Raw genomic sequence first — 22306 nt, forward strand, 5'->3', positions numbered from 1 at the left:
TATGTATACATGTATGATGTTCATTTGCTTGTATACTTATCAACTTACGTACTTATTATATTTATATATATACGTATACGTATACCCATGTAGATTCTCCATGGCGTGGTGTGGCATGGAGGCAACGACATGCAGATTCTCCATGTTGTGGGGTGATTGTAACACCCCGAAAATATAAAACTTTATGTTAAAGTTATAAATTATTAATAAACGAGAATTTACTAACTAGGAACCTTTAACCTAGTTAGTTGATAGACTAGAAATAACTCATAAAGGTTAAAACCTATTAAATAAAGTGTGGAACAAAGTTGAGGGGCTGGAATTGTCAAAACAAAAATTAAATCACCATTAGTAACCAAACACTCCAAATTTTGGAGTGTTGGTCGATCAGAACAGAAGAAGGGGGCGACACCCCATTCCAAAACCCTAAACTCTCAAAAACCTCAAATTGAAAGCCCAAATCTGTTCTAAAACGAAATCTAAACATAGATTAGTGATCCTCATCACGAAAGGATTCTAAGGTATGTAAAAACTTGTGTTAATTTCTTGCTTGAATTTCTCATGATGTTATGAAATCTGGAAAATTGTTGTTGCATGAGTGTTATTTGGTTAATTTAGAATCAATTTGGTGTTTAGAAGTTAAATTCAACCAATTACATGTGAAATCATGACTAAATTCAGAAAACTCCATGAACACCTTGAAGGTGGGTTGTGGGTTTTACAAGGTGATGATGAATTCTAGGGTTCTTAGAGGTTAATCTAGTAAAATTGACCTTAGAAGATAGTTCCAGGAAAGAGGTGATGTTTACATGACATGTGATAGCTTAATTGAAGTTAAGTTGGCTAGTTAGCAACTTATAAACATGAAAACAAATGAAATAGAAATTCTGCCTCCATAATGTTCGTTGAAATGCCTCAAAGAAGGTTTTAAAAGAAAACTGAATTGTAAAGTTAAACGCATAAATACGAAGTATCACGAACGTGCGTTATGTGAGTAAAACATGGAGTTCTAAACATAAAGTGCTTGAACTCTTTAGGAAAAGAAGCCGGGGCATCTAGTGGACAAACCGGTGTGGACGCTCGTTTGAAGGGCTCGCTTTGAAAGGTATGTAACATGTCTCGTTACATTATGTAAATTTAGATCGTTGTAGTTGTTTATCAAGTTTCTAGTTAAATTGGATTGGAGCGAAGGCGTTGTCGTATTTGAATACTAGTATGAATGACGAATTTAGCTCATTGGTAGTTGCCATGAAGGAAGGAAATTCCGTAGGCAAGCCAAACGGGTCAAACAATCAAGCAAACATGATCCATATTCCGAATATGATAAATTGATGTATGTAGTGGCTATAGTATGATGTACTAGAAATATTAGACTTTTACTACTTTGATAACGCAGGATGTTGAAACCCGGAAGTTGGAATTTGGTTGAAATGCTCAAACCAAAGAAAAGCATGAATTCCCAGGTGCTACCGTAAATTACGGTGTCACCGTAATTTACGGTAGAGGGTTTTGATTTACGGTGGTTTTCTCCTGTGTTACGGTGCAACCAGGAATTTTCAGCACTCACCGTAATTTACGGTGGTACCGTAAATTACGGTGGAGCCTGGAACACTTTTATATTCTTATTTTTTTTTAATGGGGAGTTAAGTCTTTAAACCTTATCATTCTTAAACATCAAGAGCTAACGATCTAATTGTTGATTCTTAGGTAATTAGAAGTCAAGGATGGCGATCAAGCGACAAGATGAATGAACCGAACACTCCACTTCGAAGCTTCCGCTATGTTGAACTTGTTAAACAGTGTTTCTTTTGTTGTAATCAAAGTCTTAAACAACAATATTACGTTCTACTTTTGCTTTTAGTAGGCTAACTAGTAAAAGTTTTGAAACTTATGTAACTTCTATCGGCTTTTGATATAAAATAGTTATTAAATTCTAGAATAAATATAAGGGTGTAACAAGTTGGTAATCAGAGCCTCGGTTGTCAATAAGTGTTCGGTTCAAGCTTGATCGACCATCCGGTAAGAACTAATTTCAGTTAATAAACCTTATATTATGTAAAGATGAGAAATGAACTCACATGCATGAAATGAGCAAGTAAGCTCAATCAACAGCAAGAACAATCAAATCAAGTTGTGAACTTGATTGAATCAACAGCAAGAACAATCAAGTCAAGTTGTGAACTTGATTGAATCAACAGCAAGAATGACTAAATCAAGTTATGAACTTGATAGAATCAAACAAGAACAACATGTGTTATAAATGGAATGTTTTAACAACTTGTGTAAACATTTCAGAAACGAAGATGGCTGATAAAGGTAACGATGATGCGGTGCCAAGAGTCACCGAACAAGTCAGGGAGGCGATTGCTGAAGAGGTTGGAAAGGCAATCGAAAACAGTCTGGCAGGCTTCATTGATAGAATTCAAAACACAGTTCTATCAATGGTAGAAGATAGAATCAAGAAATTAGAAGACGACTCAAAACTTGAAAAGGAAAAACATGGAGGAAGAAAACCTTGTTCATACAAGGAATTCATGGCTTGTAAACCACCGGTATACAATGGGGAGGTTGACCCAATAGTGTGCCAAAGATGGCTAAGTGATATCGAAGGGGTATTCGAGAGAACCCATTGTGATGTAAATGACTATGTGGCCTATGGTACGGGTCAACTAAGAAATCAAGCAAAAGATTGGTGGGATAACAAGAAGAGAGAGATCGGTGCTGAAGCTGTTAAGATCATGACTTGGGATGAATTCAAGACGCCATTTCTGAAGCATCATAGCCCCAAAGCGATTATGAATAAAATCAAGCAAGAATTCATGCAGCTCAGGCACAAAAACGAGACCATAGACAAGATCACGGCAACGTTTATGGATAAAATGAAGTTTTGTGATGATCTTGTAACAAACGAAGAACAAAGGATATATTATTATCATAACATGTTGAGTGCCGAGTATAGGGAGTTTATCACCCCTTCCAAATACGAGACCCTTACCGAGATTATAAATGCTGCTCGGGAAAGGGAAATAGAGCTGAAAAAGAGTATCGAAAGGGGTGAACGGAGGGCACCTGATGTAAATCCCAGCCCTACTAAAAAGGCACGAACAAGTGAGAGCTCAAAGAAGTCTGATACGAAAGGCGGGTCACCGAGTTGCAAAATTTGCGGGAAGGGCCATAAAGGCGAATGTCATTACAAGGATAAGCCTTGTCCTATATGCAAGAAAACGGGACATATAGCCTTATCATGCCCGGAGAAGGTAACGGTTTGTTACAATTGTTATCGAACGGGTCATAAGAAAGCAGAGTGCCCGGAGTTGGTTGAAAAGAAGGGTGGGCAGGAACAGAAGGGTGAAGCCCATAAAGCAAAGGCAAGATCTTTTCAACTAACCGCCGCAGAAGCAAAGATTGAACCTGACGTGGTCTCAGGTATATTTACTGTAAACTCGATTCCTGCACGTGTGTTATTTGATACGGGTGCGAATAAATCCTTTGTTTCATATGGATTTATTCGACATCCTTCATTTGTTCTAACTAAATTACCTGTGCCCTTAGAAGTAGAGATAGGTAATAATAAAAGTTTTATTGTTTGCAATGTATGTGAAAATTGCAAACTGAGCATTGACGAGGAAGAATATCTGATAAATCTAATCCCGATGTCAATGGGAGAATTTCAAGTCGTCGTTGGGATGGATTGGCTATCTCGACACCACGCAAAAGTCGTGTGTTTCCGTAAAGAGATAAAACTGACATCTCCGAGCGGGAAACACGTCACCATCTATGGCGAAAAAGGAGGCAATCCCATTGTATGCTCAATGTTGAAAGCTCACAAGCTAATGAAGCAAGGATGCAAAGCATTTATGATATACGCAAATGAACCCGAAAAAGAATTACGAAAGATTGGAGATGTACCGGTAGTACGAAATTATGAAGATGTTTTTCCGGAAGATTTGCCGGGGATACCGCCAGAACGGGAAGTAGAGTTCGGGATCGAATTGATTCCGGGCGCGAAACCCGTAGCAAAGGCCCCGTATCGACTTGCGCCGTCAGAATTGCAAGAATTGATGTCCCAAATCCAAGACCTGCTTGACAAAGGATTCATAAGGCCGAGTGTGTCTCCTTGGGGCGCACCGGTATTGTTCGTGAGGAAGAAAGACGGGAGTATGCGCATGTGTATCGATTACCGGGAGTTAAACAAACTCACGGTAAAGAATCGATACCCGCTCCCGAGGATAGACGACTTATTCGACCAGTTACAAGGCGCGAACTGGTTTTCCAAAATTGACCTTAGATCGGGGTATCACCAATTAAGGGTCAAAGAAGAAGATGTGCCGAAGACGGCTTTCCGCACGAGATACGGACATTACGAGTTCCTTGTGATGTCATTCGGGCTAACAAACGCACCCGCGGCTTTCATGGACCTCATGAACCGGGTTTGCAAACCAATGCTGGATAAGTCGGTCATCGTGTTTATCGATGACATATTGGTATATTCGAAAAGTGAAGCTGAACACGCACATCACCTACAAGAAGTGTTAGAAGCCCTTAGACGAGAGAAGCTATACGCAAAATTCTCTAAATGTGCCTTTTGGTTACGAGAGGTACAATTTCTTGGCCACATTATAAGTGCTGACGGAGTACTGGTGGATCCGTCAAAGGTTGAGGCGGTGTCAAAATGGAATTCCCCAAAGAACCCTTCAGAAATTAGAAGCTTTTTGGGACTTGCGGGATACTATAGGAGATTTATTCAGGATTTCTCCAAGATCGCGTCGCCACTAACCAAGCTGACCCGAAAGACAGAAAGATTCATCTGGGGTGTTGAACAAGAGAAAGCGTTTCAAACGCTAAAAGAAAAATTAACTCAAGCTCCGGTACTAACACTACCGGACGGAGTTGATGACATGGAGGTTTATTCGGATGCTTCACTATCGGGACTCGGATGTGTATTGATGCAACGAGGCAAGGTCATAGCCTATGCCTCGAGGCAATTAAAGATACACGAACAGAAATATCCTACGCACGATCTCGAGTTGGCGACGGTAGTATTCGCATTAAAAATATGGAGGCACTATTTGTACGAAGTAAAGTGCACCATATTCACCGACCACAAGAGTTTGAAATACTTCTTCGATCAGAAGGAGTTAAATATGCGACAAAGGCGGTGGCTAGAAACGGTGAAGGATTATGATTGTGAAATACGTTATCACCCGGGAAAGGCTAATGTAGTGGCCGATGCGCTGAGCCGCAAATCGGATTATACCCCAATACGGGTACGATCAATGCAACTGGTTGTGACTTCAAGCTTGCTTGAACAAATTCGAGAAGCACAAGATGAAGCTGTAAAGGCAGAAAACTGGAAAAAGGAAAGAATTATCGGCCAAGTTAAGGACCTAGAGGTGGGCAGTCACGGCCTGAAGACTCGCTTTAATAGAATCTGGGTCCCTAACACATGTGGGGTTAAAAAGCTTCTACTCGATGAAGCTCATAAATCCCGTTATTCCATTCACCCGGGAGCGACCAAGATGTATCATGACTTGAAGCAAAACTATTGGTGGCCCGGAATGAAGCGGGACACGGTGAAGTACGTGGAGAAATGTTTGACGTGCCTACAAGTCAAGGCTGAACACCAAAAACCATATGGTAAACTTCAACCGTTAGAAATCCCGGTTTGGAAATTGGAGCAAATTACGATGGACCTATTGACCAAACTACCCAAAACAAGTCGTGGCTTTGATGCTATTTGGGTAGTCGTGGATAGGTTAACTAAGAGTGCTCACTTTATTCCGATTCGCGAGACTTATACGTCTGAGAAAATGTCCGAGGTTTACACCAATGAAATCATAGCAAGGCATGGGGTACCGATATCCATTGTGTCAGACAGAGATACTCGATTTACTTCGAAATTCTGGCGTGAATTCCAAGAACAGATGGGGACTAAATTGTTTCTTAGCACTGCTTACCATCCACAAACGGATGGGCAGAGCGAAAGGACAATACAAACATTGGGTGATATGCTGCGGGCTTGCATTATTGACTTTGGGGGTAGTTGGGATGTCCATTTACCCTTGGTCGAATTCGCATATAACAATAGCTATCACGCGAGCATTAAAATGGCCCCGTATGAGCTATTATATGGCAGAAAGTGTCGGACTCCGGTATGTTGGGGAGAAGTGGGTCCGCGGGGGCTAGCGCCAACCGATATAATCCGAGCTACAAACGCGAAAATTGATATAGTTCGGGCACACTTGAAAGCGGCTCAAGACCGGCAAAAGACATACGCAGATAAAAGAAAAAGGCCAATTGAGTTTCAGGTTGGTGATATGGTCATGTTAAAGGTTTCCCCATGGAAGGGTATCATTAGATTCAGAAAAGGGGGAAGTTAAGCCCGAGATTTATTGGGCCATTTAGAATCACTGAACGGGTCGGTAAAGTGGCTTATCGACTTGAATTACCTGAAGAGTTGAGTGGAATTCATAGCACATTCCACGTATCACATCTTCGAAAATGTTTGGCCGACGAAACTGCTCATGTCCACTACGATGACATCGAGGTGGATAACAGCCTCAACTATGCAGTAAAACCAATTGCGATTTTAGATCGTAAGGAGAAAAGTTTGAGGAACAAGATATTAAGTCAAGTCAAAGTCAAATGGGAGCACAGAAAAGGGTCAGACACTACATGGGAGTCCGAGGAAGAAATGCGGCGACTCCACCCTACATTATTTGGTATGTAATTCGGTTTCGGGGACGAAACCCTTTTTAAGGGGGGTGGACTTGTAACACCCCGAAAATATAAAACTTTATGTTAAAGTTATAAATTATTAATAAACGGGAATTTACTAACTAGGAACCTTTAACCTAGTTAGTTGATAGACTAGAAATAACTCATAAAGGTTAAAACCTATTAAATAAAGTGTGGAACAAAGTTGAGGGGCTGGAATTGTCAAAACAAAAATTAAATCACCATTAGTAACCAAACACTCCAAATTTTGGAGTGTTGGTCGATCAGAACAGAAGAAGGGGGCGACACCCCATTCCAAAACCCTAAACTCTCAAAAACCTCAAATTGAAAGCCCAAATCTGTTCTAAAACGAAATCTAAACATAGATTAGTGATCCTCATCACGAAAGGATTCTAAGGTATGTAAAAACTTGTGTTAATTTCTTGCTTGAATTTCTCATGATGTTATGAAATCTGGAAAATTGTTGTTGCATGAGTGTTATTTGGTTAATTTAGAATCAATTTGGTGTTTAGAAGTTAAATTCAACCAATTACATGTGAAATCATGACTAAATTCAGAAAACTCCATGAACACCTTGAAGGTGGGTTGTGGGTTTTACAAGGTGATGATGAATTCTAGGGTTCTTAGAGGTTAATCTAGTAAAATTGACCTTAGAAGATAGTTCCAGGAAAGAGGTGATGTTTACATGACATGTGATAGCTTAATTGAAGTTAAGTTGGCTAGTTAGCAACTTATAAACATGAAAACAAATGAAATAGAAATTCTGCCTCCATAATGTTCGTTGAAATGCCTCAAAGAAGGTTTTAAAAGAAAACTGAATTGTAAAGTTAAACGCATAAATACGAAGTATCACGAACGTGCGTTATGTGAGTAAAACATGGAGTTCTAAACATAAAGTGCTTGAACTCTTTAGGAAAAGAAGCCGGGGCATCTAGTGGACAAACCGGTGTGGACGCTCGTTTGAAGGGCTCGCTTTGAAAGGTATGTAACATGTCTCGTTACATTATGTAAATTTAGATCGTTGTAGTTGTTTATCAAGTTTCTAGTTAAATTGGATTGGAGCGAAGGCGTTGTCGTATTTGAATACTAGTATGAATGACGAATTTAGCTCGTTGGTAGTTGCCATGAAGGAAGGAAATTCCGTAGGCAAGCCAAACGGGTCAAACAATCAAGCAAACATGATCCATATTCCGAATATGATAAATTGATGTATGTAGTGGCTATAGTATGATGTACTAGAAATATTAGACTTTTACTACTTTGATAACGCAGGATGTTGAAACCCGGAAGTTGGAATTTGGTTGAAATGCTCAAACCAAACAAAAGCATGAATTCCCAGGTGCTACCGTAAATTACGGTGTCACCGTAATTTACGGTAGAGGGTTTTGATTTACGGTGGTTTTCTCCTGTGTTACGGTGCAACCAGGAATTTTCAGCACTCACCGTAATTTACGGTGGTACCGTAAATTACGGTGGAGCCTGGAACACTTTTATATTCTTATTTTTTTTTTAATGGGGAGTTAAGTCTTTAAACCTTATCATTCTTAAACATCAAGAGCTAACGATCTAATTGTCGCTTCTTAGGTAATTAGAAGTCAAGGATGGCGATCAAGCGACAAGATGAATGAACCGAACACTCCACTTCGAAGCTTCCGCTATGTTGAACTTGTTAAACAGTGTTTCTTTTGTTGTAATCAAAGTCTTAAACAACAATATTACGTTCTACTTTTGCTTTTAGTAGGCTAACTAGTAAAAGTTTTGAAACTTATGTAACTTCTATCGGCTTTTGATATAAAATAGTTATTAAATTCTAGAATAAATATAAGGGTGTAACAGTGATGGTTGGTGACGTGGATATTGGTGGTTGGTTATAGAGTTTGGTTTAATTTTTTATTGGTTAGTTTTTTTAAATGCGTGCTTTCAAGTCACTCCCCAATTTTTTTTAAAACGGTCCACTGTTGACGTAGTAGTCACATGCCTTCATGCCCTTTTCCATGCATCATCACACCGAATAGGTTTAGCGTGATTTTGATGTACATTTGGTGTAGCCTCTGGCTAAAAATTTTTAATAAGACCAACCGTAGTGGTAAGAGTTTTAGGCGTGTTTTTGCCCAATAATGCCATAAAACGGCCAGCATGGGGCATTTTTTTCCATTTGGCGTTTTTTAACACACCTCCTCTATTTGTGTTTGACCAATAAGAACCTTCCAACTAATATTATTTGTTTTATTTTTTTTATGATAATATTTGAGTAATTATTATTAGGCATTATGAGACATTATACCATTACACCCCTTTTTAACTTCAAGCAAATGTCTCATATATCACATATCAATTCATTCATGCCTAAAGGGGGCATTAGTTTCAAGCCCCACGGTCTAATGGAGTTATGGTGGGGTTAAAAGAATAATTAGTAATATCGTGATTCGGATTTGTAGTTTATGTTGAGTGCATTTGCCGGACAGCCAAGGTCCATTTTCTCTCGCATACAGTCGGATCAACAATCGAACCCCAAAATTCAGATAGTAACATCAACAATGGTGCCAAAGGTGAAATTAGGTTCACAAGGCTTACTTGTTTCAGCACAGGGACTCGGTTGTTTTGGTATGTCCGGAAGCTACGGACTCCCCAAACCCGAACCCGATATGATCAAACTCATTCACCACGCCGTTGACTCCGGTGTCACGTTCCTTGACACCTCCGACATCTACGGCCCTCACACCAACGAAATTCTCGTCGGCAAGGCGTTGAAAGAAAATGGATTGAGAGAGAAAGTCCAAATTGCTACCAAATTTGGAGTACGATGGATCGATGGTAAGCCGGATGTTTGTGGTGATCCGGCGTATGTCCGGTCATGTTGTGAAGCTAGCTTGAAGAGACTTGACATTGATTGTATCGATCTTTACTATGCTCATCGGATTGATATTCGAGTCCCGATTGAAGTCACGGTCAGTCTCTATTATATCCGATGACTGGTCAGTATTACAATCGAGTTCGGGTTCTGCGGTTTATTGGGTCTGTGGGGTCGGGTTATTCAACGAACCGAACGTTCAGCGAACGGTGTTACGGTTGTAAACCGGTGGGAAGTTCGTTTATGTTCGTTCAATTAGCTTAGCAAACGAACACGAACAAAGGTCTCGTTCGTTCGACTGCATTCGTGTTCGGTTACATTCGCTCATATTCGTTCGTTTATGTTGGTTTGATTATACTAAAAACTAATAAATAATAATTTTTTTATCTAAACATAATGAAAAACTTGAAACCCTATTTTTTTCTAAGTTAGCTAAAATTTGGACATTCAAAACATTTTTTGGAGTTCATGGTTGTATTTATCTACTTATGTCCAATATTTAAGGTTAACAATGTTTTTATTTTTTATTTTCAAGTTAAATGTTCATTTACGTTTGTTTTTATTCATCTGCGTTCTGCGTTCGTTTGTGTTCAAGACTAGTGTTCACAAACTGTTCACAAACAACTGAATTTCCTTAAACAACTGAAATTCCTTAACGAACTTACACGAACATAATCTTATGTTCGCTATGCGCTCGTGAACAGTTCGCGAACATGTTAGTTTCCCTTAACGAACGAACACGAACATAGCCTTGTTCGTATTCGTTCAGTTCGATTACAGCCCTACATGTTATACTTGTGGCCCGAAAAAGATTGTTTGGGTCTCGGGTTAAACATTTAGGGTAGTTTGGGTCTTTCTAATGTTTAAAGGTCTAACCAAGACCCGACCCCAGAACAATTGGTTTAATGAGTCTGTTTGGATCGGGTTAATCGGGTACAGGTAAAATCGACGGCCTACTGCAGAAACATCAAAACCATTTATTTTAGTTTGTTAGTTTTGTTGTTCTTTTTGCAATTTAAATCTTGTATATGTGATCATCTGTAATCAAAAGATGGGAGAACTGAAGAAACTGGTTGAAGAAGGGAAAGTGAAGTATGTAGGATTATCAGAAGCATCTGCCTCTACGATCAGAAGGGCTCATGCTGTTCATCCAGTAACAGCAGTACAGAATGAGTGGTCTTTATGGTCAAGAGATTTGGAGGATGAAATTGTTCCTACTTGCAGGTAGGTAGGTCTTCAATTCTTGATGTTAACATCAACCAGACTCGTTTACTTTTGTGTTTGTTGTCGTCTGTTTTGCAGAGAACTTGGCATCAGGATTGTTCCTTACAGTCCGATTGGCAGAGGGTTCTTGGCCTCGGGTCCTAATTTGGTGGAAAGCTTAATAGAGGGCGACATGAGGAAGGTATGATTGTTTCTATGATCTTATTTAAAAGAAGAAAAATTTGTTATTTAATCTTGGATCATGCTTAATGGAACTTAAGTTTAACCGAAACTTATTGCAGCTCATGCCAAGGTTTCAGAATGTGGACCACAATAAGATTGTGTTCGAGCGAGTGAGTGAGATGGCTACAAGGAAAGGGTGCAGTGCGGCTCAACTAGCCCTAGCATGGGTGCACCATCAAGGAACCGATGTGGTTCCAATACCAGGGACCACAAAACTAGAAAACTTTAACCAAAACGTTGGAGCTTTGTCTATTAAGCTAACCCGAGAGGAAATTGTGGAACTTGAATCTTTTGCTTCAAGTGATGTAGTGAAGGGGGAAAGGCATGCATACATGCAAATGACATGGATAAATTCGGAGACTCCTCCGTTGTCATCTTGGAAACGTGATTAACGTGTTGTAGCACCGTATACTGTTCTTCGTGCCCACCCCACAAGTAACAGTACCGGAGTTAACGTTGCTAACTAGGAAGCTGTCAAGTTGTCAGATATTTGCCATGTCAGCTAAATGATGCTTTAATAACTGTACCCTTGGTTTGGAGGTGTTCTTAAAGATTGTTGAATTCCTGGTGTTCTTGGTTATAATTTCAGTAGGCTAGTTATCTTTTTATTAGTTATCAGCAGACCATGTTGGTAATGGAGCCATATGATAGAGTGAGAATGGTCACATGGGTCATAGGGGACCATACTCAAACGTTCCTATGATGTGTTTGACTGACAAAGAAATGTTTAATGTGACGACCGACAAAAATCATGCAAGTCATTTAATATGGTGCACAATATTTTCATGATTAAACTTTATAAACGATAAATAGTTCAACGGCTAGTGTATGTATTTGTTTACTAAAAATGATTTAAATGCCTGTTTCTAGACAAATCGGCATGTTTGTGTTACGTGCCACTTTCTTTTTTCCACAAATTTGCATGATTCCTTTTTTATCTCCATATTTAGTTATTAGTTGAGTAGTGGGTTATCAGTTTGAGTAGTGGGTTAGATGATTAACATTGTGATTTCTATTTAAATAGTCTATGTATGTCTATTTCTTATTATGAATGAAAAATGATAAATTGAATCTCTTCCAAAAGTCTATCAATTCTCTCAAGCTTCTACCTTTTTTCTTGGATCAATTGGTTAACGATTAGGTTCGTACCAATTGGTATCAGAGCTGTCGTGATCCCCCCGGACCATGGTTGCTCACACTTTATCCGAAGCCGAGTTCTATCAATGGATGAATGAATCCCTTACGAAGCTCGAGTCTCAATTGAAAACCGTCTTCAACGAGTTCCGATCGTTCCGTACCACGTGGGAAGCTCAATCTCCTACACTTCCACCACCTGTTTCCGCCACCGCACCACCCGTACCACCCACTTCTACCGCCACACCACCAAAACCCGCCCCATCGACACCGACACCAAAACTATCTCCGCCTCCTTCGGTTCCGAAAACAAACCCCATGCTTTGTCGGCTATCATCCAATGTTTCACATTCGTACTCTGTTGTTGTCTCCGCCGACTCCGGCAACACAGAGGTTCAAAAAAATCAAACAATTTCCACACCACAATTGCTTGCTTCTTTGGTCAAATCGACAGAATGTATCAAGTATCTTGGGTCAAAATATATTGCTTCCAATTTGGAAAAAACTTCATGTTTGGCTTCCTTCAAAAAATCCCCTCCTTTCACTGTTTCTCAAGTCAATTACATGCACAACAGATTCCCCACTTTTGCTTGCATTGACAAGGTCAAATTCTGTTTTGTAAATTTGGGATACTTCACTTTAGAGTTGGAACCAATTGCCACTAGAGCGGGATTAACTAAACAACGTGAGTAGCGTCCACCGTGGCCTTTCAATAAAAATGCTCTGAATGCCGCAGGGAGAACCGAATGGTGGCCACTGTGGTGCATCGCTAATGATCCGACTTCATCCTTGTGGACAAGGATTATTTTGAGTAGGAGGGAATGTTACGTGCCACTTTCTTTTTTCCACAAATTTGCATGATTCCTTTTTTATCTCCATATTTAGTTATTAGTTGAGTAGTAGGTTATCAGTTTGAGTAGTGGGTTAGATGATTAACATTGTGTTGAAACAGTGATTATCACAAGGATAATCAATGGGGTTGTTTCGTCCAGTGGGTTCAACCTCTTCTTCTACTCGTATTGATGGCTCGAAATCTGCAAAACAGTAAACACCGTTAGTCTCGTTAAGAGGGGGGAAAGGGGATTTTCCCTCTTAACCAGGCTCCGGCGTGAGAATAAGTACTGTTCTGAGAGGAAATAAACAGTGTGTGTATAGAGTGAGTAAGGAGAGTAAAGATCCTGAACCTGAATGATGAAGGGTCCTATTTATAGCCGGAGGGTGAAGAAGGAAGGAGCAGCTGTGCCAGCTGTGAGCGTGTGCCAGCTGTCCGACCAAGGGGAATATCCTCTTGGTCTGCTCTGTCATGGCAGGTGTAGTGGTACACGTGGCGTTCTTGCATTCGCCTGCGCTGGATACCTCGTACCGGTACTGTCAGTGCTGCTCCCTGAATTGTCGCAGGCCAATGTGGCATTCTGCTAGTGGTGACACGTGTTGTCCTTTATGTCGGATAGAGCATCTTTGGTGCCAACTGTGAATCATCCAGAAGTTTCTAGAAGCTTCTGGAGTGTTTCGTTGACGTGGATGCCTTGTGTGCATAAAAGTGGTGTGGTCCCTGCCATGTAGGCAGGGAATTGGGACCATACCTCTTCAAGTCCCCCCAGTCCAGTGTGCCTTCTAGTTGAGTTGATCGTCTAGGAGGGATTCTGGACTTATGAGAGTTGTGGGTTCTGTGCATCGCGTAGAGTTTGGTACATGTAAAATGAACCAAAATGGGCGCGTTGCGTGTAGATGTTGTCTTTTTTGAAAGAAGTGAGCCAAATGGACGCATCGCGCATGGGTTTTGGCCCTTTGAAAAAAATGAGCGAAATGGATGCATGACGCATGGGTTTTGGCCCTTTGAAAAAAGTGAGCCAAATGGACGCATGGCGCATGGGTTTTGGCCCTTTGAAAAAAATGAGCCAAATGGACGCATGGCGCATGGGTTTTGGCCCTTGGAAAAAAGTGAGCCAAATGGACGCATGGCGCATGGGTTTTGGCCCTTTGAAAAAAGTGAGCCAAATGGACGCATGGCGCATGGGTTTTGGCCTTTGAAGTTTCCTTCTGGTGGAAGTTTGGTGGTTATGGGGAAGTGTTTGGTGTGACCATCTGACATCCCTGTCTTATCGGAGGTGAACAGTTGCTTTTGCAGTGACTTTCTGTCACGTCAGCCGATCTTGTCGCCCATGCTTCCCGAAAAAAGAGACGACGTCTTCTCTCTCTTCGGACGTGGCAGTCATCTATTGGGTGCTTTTTCTGTGCCCTGTCGTTCCACTACCCATCGCATTAAATGCGATGGGTATAAATAAGAGGCGGTTACCCTTTCTCCTTTACATTTTCAAATCTCAAGTGTGATTTTCTTTCTATCTTCTCCCCTTGTTCGCCGTTTCTCTATATTTTCTTGAGTTTAGGTTTTCTTACTTCTTTGTACTCACTATGTCTGAGAGGAATCCTTCCCAGAAGAAGAGAAAACACAGAGGTAAAGCCCCTCCTGGTCCGGATCAGGCTGTTATTAACTGGAAAGAGGATGAGTTTCAGAACCTGGTGAGGGGGATGAACTTCCGTCCTGAGTGGGGGGCTCAGTACCCTCCTCCCGGATCTACTGCTTTGGATGCTCCTCCAGGCTATATCACCTTATATGCAGCGTTTTTCCGGGAGGGTAGTTTCCGGTTACCGATAACGAAGTTTACTGCTGCTGTGTTAAGGGGTTATGGGCTTCATATTTCCCAGATGAATGCGATTGGGCTTCCACGCATTACCCATTTTGAGTATGTTTGTAGGGCTTATCGTCTTGAGCCTACTTTCGAAATGTTCAACGTTTTTTACAGCGTTACATACACCAGTGGTTTTTATTCTTTTCAAGCGAGAACGGGTGTTGCTCCGGTGTGCTCTGTGCCGTTAAAGAGCCTTCATGACTGGAAACAGAAGTTCTTTTACATCCGCCGTGGTGTGATTCCCCTAGAGATGCCGTACAGACATGTGAGTCAAGGGATTCCGAAGGTGGATTATATGCAAGACTATGCTGCTCAGGACTGGTATAAAAGGATAACTTCTAAGGCGACTGCCATTTCTCAGCTGGATGAGATGGCTTTAGTTGGGGCCGGGATGAGTTTGTTGTGGGTGCCCAAACATCCACTGGGTCAACCTGTGTACAGCCATCAGGGTAAATGTATGTTTCTTCCTTGAGTTTATTTTTGATTTATTTTCCTTTAGGTTTAGTATATTTTGATGTGTTCCCTCATCTTGTTGCTCCGTTGCAGTTGGTTACAGCTTGCTGAACGTCTTGGATCCGAAGACAGCTGGTACCATGGTTGAGGCTATCCAAGCGGATGGGAACCCGACGTGGTTAGACCAGATCCGGGGTCGTTTTTTGCATCCGTCAGATGAGAGCTTGAATAGATATGTCGCCGAAGTTCTAGGTGAAGATGTTTTGAATGACCCTCTCGTTGCGGGTCGCGAAGAAGTCATTGTTCTTTCAAGTGAAAGTTCTGGTCAAAACTTTGAAGGTCTAACCTCTCGTTGCGCGCGTGCAGGTACCGCGCAGGGTGATGTTGTTGAACCTGTGCACGAGGTTGTTGGTGACGACGATGATGTAGAGGTGCCGGTTGATCCTTCTGCTCAGTTGGAGTCGAGGAAAAAGGCGAGAACTGATAGGTCTGGGAGGAGAGAGAAGAAGCCTGAGGGTAAAGGTGCTGGTTCTTCTCGTAAGCGACCCTCTACTCATCCTTGTCTAGGTTATGTGGTAGTTTCTGATACGTTATCTGGCTTAGGGGTTGGTGAAAAGAGTCAACAGTCGGATCCTGATGACAGTGCTACCTTATCTGAGCACATGAAGAAAAAAGCTCTCGATGATCACAAACGTCGACTTGATGAGCAGGCTGCTGCTGTTTTTGCTGCCAAGAAGGCGAAGCTCAAAAGGAGGCCCCCCCAGCGCCCTCGGAGTCTGAGATTGATTTGGGCGTGTTTAGTGGGGGTCATGGGAACCTTTTGGAGGAGATATTTGCTGCCTCTGCTCCTCCAACTGGTAAGTAGCTTCTAGTTGTGCATTGTAGTGTTTTTCCTTCTTGGGGTTTTTTTTTTTTTGTTGTTTTCTCGGAGTTGTTCTTGATTCATGTTTTATGATAGCAGTCAAGATTGGTAAGAAACGTCGGGCGGTAGATATTTCTCAGATTACTCCACCTACTTCTCCTCCGTCGAGGACAGTTGGTTTGACTCCTCCTCGTGGTGGTGTTGAGGTGAACGTGGAAGGTGGTGAAGGTTTTGCCGAAGGTATGTTTGAAGCAGGTGATGCTGCTGGAGGTGATGGCGGAGGTGATGGTGGAGGTGACAGGGGAAAGGGTGTTGAAGTGCAGATGGAGTCTAGTGAGACCACCCCACAACAAACCATCTACACTAAACGTCCTCCTGGTGGGGGTGGAGCTACTTCCGGCGTTGTCCGGAGTCCGCACTTTGAGCGTAATCCTGATGATTCCTGGGGTAACCCAGCCTGCAACGATTTGCCCCACGCCCCCCGTTGGAGCCTTACTCAGGGCTCCCGGATGGATGATGTTAAGAATTGTCATGAGTTTTTCTCATTGTCTCTTCCGCCTGCTGAGAGGATGTTTCAGAAGAATCGTAACCGCTTTGCCCTTATGGACGATCATGTTAGTGCTGGGGTTCATTTCTTTGCCACCTCGCAAGAAATTCTTCGCGAGTGGCGGTCGATGGGAGAGGAGACTCTTGCGTTTGAGGAGGCGAAGAAGTCGTTTGCTGAAGAGAGGGAAAAGTTTAATGCTGAGAAGAAGGGTTTGCAGTGGAGGGTTGCTGAAGCCGAGCGGAAGCTTGAAGAGCAGAAACAGTTAAATGAGCAAAAACAGAAAGATTGGGAGTCTGCGTGTGCGCGTACGAATTTGGAGATGCAATCGCAGCGTGATGCCATCGTGCGGTTATCTGGTGAGAAGACGGCCCTTGCTGAAGAGGCGCAGTAGGCGCGTGTTGCTGCTGAGAAAAAGGAGAAGGAGTATGTTGCTCGGATTGACAAGCTGGAGCTTCTTGCTCAGGAGAAAGCTACTGAGTGTGAGACTGCTCAGGGCTTGCTTGTTGAGAAGACGGCTGAATGCCAAGTTTCCGAGCTTCTTGCTGAGGAGGCCTCAGCTGACAGCAGGTGGTTGCTTTCACGTGGTGTGCCTTTGGTAATGTTCTTTGTCTGCCTTATTTTCTCTTTTCTTTTTGCTTTTGCCTTTTTATTTTTATTTCCTCTACTCATCATATTCGAGCTTCCTTTTTGTGCAGCTGGCTGATCGCATCCTGCATTCTCCTGAGCTTGCCACTTATATGTTTGAGTTGGGTAGGGCAGCTGATGTGTGTAAAATGCAACATATAAAACACATCATTTAAGGCATAAAACTAACCCTTTTTAAGTACTAATGTTGGAAAAAGAGTGTTTTTGTCTTCCTTTTGTATTTTCAGGATGAAATGAGCTCAAAATCACAAAAGAAGCAAAAAGACCACTAATTCTACCATAAATACAAGAAAAGGAACAAAAGTAAACTGCCCGGACCCTCAACGGCACCTCCCAAGACAAAGAGAAGAGAACAGAAGTCTGAACACGCCCCGTGTCCAGTGAACACGGGGGCGTGCCCAGGAAGCAGCAGAAAAGACAAACCAGTAGAAGCTTCCATTGCTCACCACGGGGCCGTGCCCAGCGGACACGGGGGCGTGTTGAAAGTACAGCAGGCGCATTAATTGTAATTCGCAATTACAATTAATGAAGAGAGAGAATGTCAGACGGGCACGGGGCCGTGTTCAGCGAACACGGGGCCGTGTCCAGCGTTCTGTTCAGCCTATAAATAGAGGAGCTTGGCTTCATTCTCTCTCATCCCTTGGCACACCACCTCTCTCACACTTCATCCACCACCCACCACCACCATAACACCATCATCCACCACCATCATCCATTGTCCATCATAGAGTGTGTGAGTCGTCTCGGGATCCAAGATTGATCGTAAGAGTTCTTGACAATCAAGGCCATGTTTGCCTAAGTCTCTTACATCACTTGGTGAAGACAAGTGTTTAGTATAATACTTTTTATTTTTAATCTTTTGCACTTTTTATTTGGTTTTGTATTAATGACTTTAATAACTAGTTACTTATGTTGAAGGTGATCTTTCCTTATCGTTTGTCCGTGGTGTCTTGGCATTATTTTACTGTCTATATAAAATAAAAGATTTTCACCATTCATATCTCCACGGTCTATATGGAGGTATGTTGGCTACCTGGTCGGGGGTTAAGGGAACGGTTTGGTAAAGGTCTTGCCCTTGTTCAGCGTTTAGAGGTCCTGCTTGGGACCTGGGTCAAATTTAGTAGGATCTCCTTCAATGCCCATAGGTATTGGATGGCGGGGATCCAAACTCTTTGACCCCCTCATAAGCTAACTACTATTAATACTATAACCCGGCTATTTAGGACTGTATCCCTGCTGACTCAGACTACTTAGCCGAGGGTAACGTCACCGCCGAAAACGGGGCCTACCATAATTTGCATTAATAACTTAATTCATTATCTTTCAATAATCCGACCCTTTAGGATTGTATCCTTGCTGACTCAAACTACTGGGTTGAGGGTAACGTCACCTTCGAAAAAGGGGCCTACTACAATAACTAAGATAATCTCTTAAAGAAGTGCAAAAGTGCGAAAATAATCAAAGGTTATACTAATACACGTGTCGGATCCAAGTGATTCATCTTGTCTATCTGTTTTTATTTTATTTTCTTTTTCAGCATTTAGTTAGTTTTTATTTTTCTTAGTTTAAAACATTTTTCTAACTTTTTGATTTGATTAGACGTTGAGGATAAACCGGTATTAAAAGCTCTTGTGTCCTTGGACGACCTCGGTATCTTACCAACACTATACTACGTCCACGATGGGTGCACTTGCCCATATGTGTGTTTAGTGTTAGTAAATATCGTGTTTTATAAATTTAAAACTTGGCTAAAAGTGTAAAAAGGGCTTAAATATATATCTAAAAATATAACACACTTCACGCACATCAAGTTTTTGGCGCCGCTGCCGGGGACACAAGGATTTTAAGAAAGTTAGGAATCAACGGCCTAATCATCTTTTTATTTTTCTTTAATTTTTTAGGATTTTTTTTAGATTTTTCAGCTTCTGCAGAGCTCAGCACGGGGCCGTGCCCGCTGAACACGCCCCCGTGCCCAATCATTGGAACTGGCAATCCTGTTTTATATCAGACAGTAGGCTGAACACGGGGCCGTGTCCACTCAACACGCCCCCGTGCCCAAGATTCAGTTGCTGAAAACAGAACCGTTTGATCCCGGCGGTTGGTAACTTCTGATACAAACATGAGTAATAGTGATTCTTTTTACTTTCGGCACTCTTATGGTTTGTGGTGTCAAATATGTGGAGGCGAACACGAGGAATTAAAATGTTTCTTCCTCACTTATAGGCCACACTATATAGACCCACCAATTCCTTGTAGCCTTAAGAGGGGCGAAAGTAAAAATAAACACTATTTCTCCCTCGAATGCGCCCAACCGGATATTCTAGGAGATATGCTCCTTGACGAGTTATTTCAACTAGAAGAACTACTTCTAAATTGGTCAAAAGAACTTAGGAAGGATTTCTTAGATCCATCCCAAGACGATGACCATGAGGAAATGTTGGAACCGCATTCTGACAACCTCGTTGCTCCCGAAAATACCTTTCTTCCTAGACAAGACGTGGACGATAGTCGTCCCTGTGCCGATTGTGCCGTGAAGGACTCCCCATCGACCTCGTTCGGTGCATACATAGACCTGAGCGATTCGGCATACACCTTCTTTAACGAGAGCCCGGGAAAGGGTTGGACTTGTCCACCTAGAATGAAAATAGGAATTACCCTCACCGACAACCTCTTGCGTTCTCGCCTTAGTATAGGACAATTAAGGTATCTTAGGCACTATGGGGTTGTTCCAACAAGTCAGGAGCCACCCGATAAGAATTAGCTCCTTAATAAAGACAAAACTTCATAAATCAGCTTTCCGACACGGGGCCGTGCTCGGCCAACACGCCCCCGTGTCCATCAAAAGACTCCCTTCTGATCATGACGTCAGAATACGGACAAACTGTGTCAGAATTTTCTCTGCACACGGGGCCGTGTCCAGCGGACACGGGGCCGTGTCCAGCAGGCTGTCATTTTCTATAAATGCAGCCAAAAATCCTGCACATTTGGACCAACTTGGGGACAGAGATTTGAAGGAATCTTCTCTCAAACAATCCTAGGTAAGTCTAAAAGAAGTTTCCAACAACTCATCTTGTCCTTTCCTCTTCTAGACATTTCCTTCTTCTTCATCTTTCTTCAAAAGCCACCATGAAAAGTTTGAATTTTCAATCTTTATGGTAGGAAACAAGGAGTTTTGATCATGGAATCTTGGTGAAAACATGTTATGTAACATTGTTTAGAGTTATTTACTGTCAAAAAGCTTGCACAAACTCAGAAAATAACTCGAAAACCCAAGGTTCCTTGCTCCAAAATTCTGCAGAAAGATGAACACGGGGCCGTGCTCAGTGAGCACGGGGCCGTGTCCAGAAACTGTTTCGTCTTATAAACTATTTTTGGTTTATTTTTCGTAGAATGGCGAGTGAAAACAGCGAAACATCATCCGTGCATTCCTCAAACAGCCGAAGGGGAAGGAGACCCTCCGTTGAAGCCACACTTGTGCACTACGTGATAGCACTAAGAGAGGCTCTCGACGAAATGACGTCCGTAGAGGAGGTCCTCATTGACCGTATCAACGATCTTACAATGGGATTGGAAAGCAGCTTCCAAGAGATTAACCTTTTGCACCAAAGGTTAAACATTTTGGTGGCACCTCCTATGGAACCAGTCCTTCCACAACAAGACTGGAACTTAGCACTCGGTATTAACAACCCTACCGGGTGGGGAGACATCCCCGCGGAACCTCCTATGGAAATCCCACAAGAGGTCCCGGCGGAAGTTGAAACTCCTCAAACAAATGCGAACGAGCCTTCCTTCCTCCTTCCAAGGGAGGTAGAGGAGTGGCTTGCCGACATATGAGGAGAAACGCATCCGAAAGATGGAGCTCTACAAAGCCTTGTCTAACCAGGATCAGTAGATTCTTGGAAATTTTGCTAAAATTAAAATAAAACATAGGGCTAGAACTCCATAAGCTTACTATCTATGTAACTTTTATCTTTATGTATTATCTCTCTATTAGCAATGTTATGATGGTTTTTATGATTTATGGACTCATGGTGGTAATGGATGAAAAAGGGAACGAGAAAAAAATGGAACCATGCAGAAGAACAGAACAAACCGACAAAAATCTCCAAAACAGAAGGCTCCACACGGGCCGTGCCCAACCAACACGGCCCCGTGCTGAGCCCCCTGCAGGAAATCACCCAGTTCAGGTAACTGGACACGGGCCGTGTTCAGCGAACACGCCCCCGTGTCCAGGCTTCTGTTTCATTTCTATAATTTTTGTTACTGGCACTTGACCACGGGGCCGTGCCCGGTCAACACGGGGCCGTGTCCAGAGCGCCAGTAACACAAATCTTTGTTTTTTAAACACACTTTTACATATTCTAATCAACCAAAAACTCTATTTTTGGACACATTGAGGACAATGTGTAATTTAAGTGTGGGGGGGATGCTAAAACCTTGGAATTTTGCAAAATCCTAAAACAAGCCTTACACAAAACTCTATTGGAACCGCTAAACACCCCAAATTTTTTTCAAAAACTTTTTCAATTTTTTATTTTATTTACTTGTCTTAGTTTAAGTTGGGAATAACAAGTTATAAAAAGGTTATATTTTTACAAACTTACAACCGATAGCGTCGTGATAAAAAGAACTAACATAAGAAAATTATGAAACGGTATAACAAGTCTAGCTAAAATTCGATTATATATGCTTGGTCACATTAAAAACCCATTCCCACAAAAAGTGAGTTTTGAGCCTTTATTGAGCATAAAAATACACATATTTAGATTAAATGCTCATTTTTCGTTTCTTGTGTGAATAGCCGCTCGGTCTTTACAAATCTAGAACTTGCCACGACGATACATTCCCGGTCCTTACCAACTTAAACCCAAGTAAGTAAATGATGGAGGCATTAGGACTAACTATTTTTCTTTCAAAACCATTATTTTTAATTTTTTTTA

The 22306-nt window shown here is 41.9% G+C and overlaps 2 protein-coding genes across 4 annotated transcripts; both read left to right on the plus strand.

The window, feature by feature from the left end:
* The first annotated feature begins 483 nt into the window (after positions 1-483).
* Positions 484-8424, plus strand: LOC110941451. 3 transcript variants are annotated; one of them, XR_002594093.2, is made up of 4 exons: positions 484-521; positions 1038-1105; positions 7652-7719; positions 8323-8424. XR_002594093.2 is itself a non-coding variant. In XM_035990759.1 (3 exons), exons 1-2 carry the CDS (start codon positions 2820-2822, stop codon positions 7714-7716), a joined length of 672 nt encoding a protein of 223 aa, XP_035846652.1. In that variant the 5' UTR covers positions 2808-2819; the 3' UTR covers positions 7717-7719; positions 8323-8424. The 3 variants fall into 3 exon arrangements, 1 of the variants encoding a protein (XP_035846652.1); XM_035990759.1 differs by lacking the exons at positions 484-521; positions 1038-1105 and adding an exon at positions 2808-3426; XR_004894535.1 differs by lacking the exons at positions 484-521; positions 1038-1105 and adding an exon at positions 7098-7135.
* A 755-nt stretch (positions 8425-9179) lies between these two features.
* LOC110943702 (probable aldo-keto reductase 5) lies at positions 9180-11845 on the plus strand. Its single transcript, XM_022185437.1, has 4 exons — positions 9180-9686; positions 10641-10813; positions 10892-10994; positions 11095-11845. Exons 1-4 carry the CDS (start codon positions 9180-9182, stop codon positions 11425-11427), a joined length of 1116 nt encoding a protein of 371 aa, XP_022041129.1. The 3' UTR covers positions 11428-11845.
* Positions 11846-22306: the final 10461 nt, after the last annotated feature.

This window comes from Helianthus annuus, chromosome 5, assembly GCF_002127325.2.
Source record: "Helianthus annuus cultivar XRQ/B chromosome 5, HanXRQr2.0-SUNRISE, whole genome shotgun sequence".
Lineage (NCBI taxonomy): Eukaryota > Viridiplantae > Streptophyta > Magnoliopsida > Asterales > Asteraceae > Helianthus > Helianthus annuus.

Coding starts and splice junctions, on each gene's coding strand:
- LOC110943702 (XM_022185437.1), top strand. CDS start 9,180: ATGTTGAGTGCATTTGCCGGACAGCCAAGGTCCATTTTCTCTCGCATA. Junction 9,687..10,640: donor GAGTCCCGATTGAAGTCACG/GTCAGTCTCTAT, acceptor TGTAATCAAAAG/ATGGGAGAACTGAAGAAACT. Junction 10,995..11,094: donor TAGAGGGCGACATGAGGAAG/GTATGATTGTTT, acceptor AACTTATTGCAG/CTCATGCCAAGGTTTCAGAA.
- LOC110941451 (XM_035990759.1), top strand. CDS start 2,820: ATGCAGCTCAGGCACAAAAACGAGACCATAGACAAGATCACGGCAACG. Junction 3,427..7,651: donor TGAACCTGACGTGGTCTCAG/GTATATTTACTG, acceptor TGAACTCTTTAG/GAAAAGAAGCCGGGGCATCT.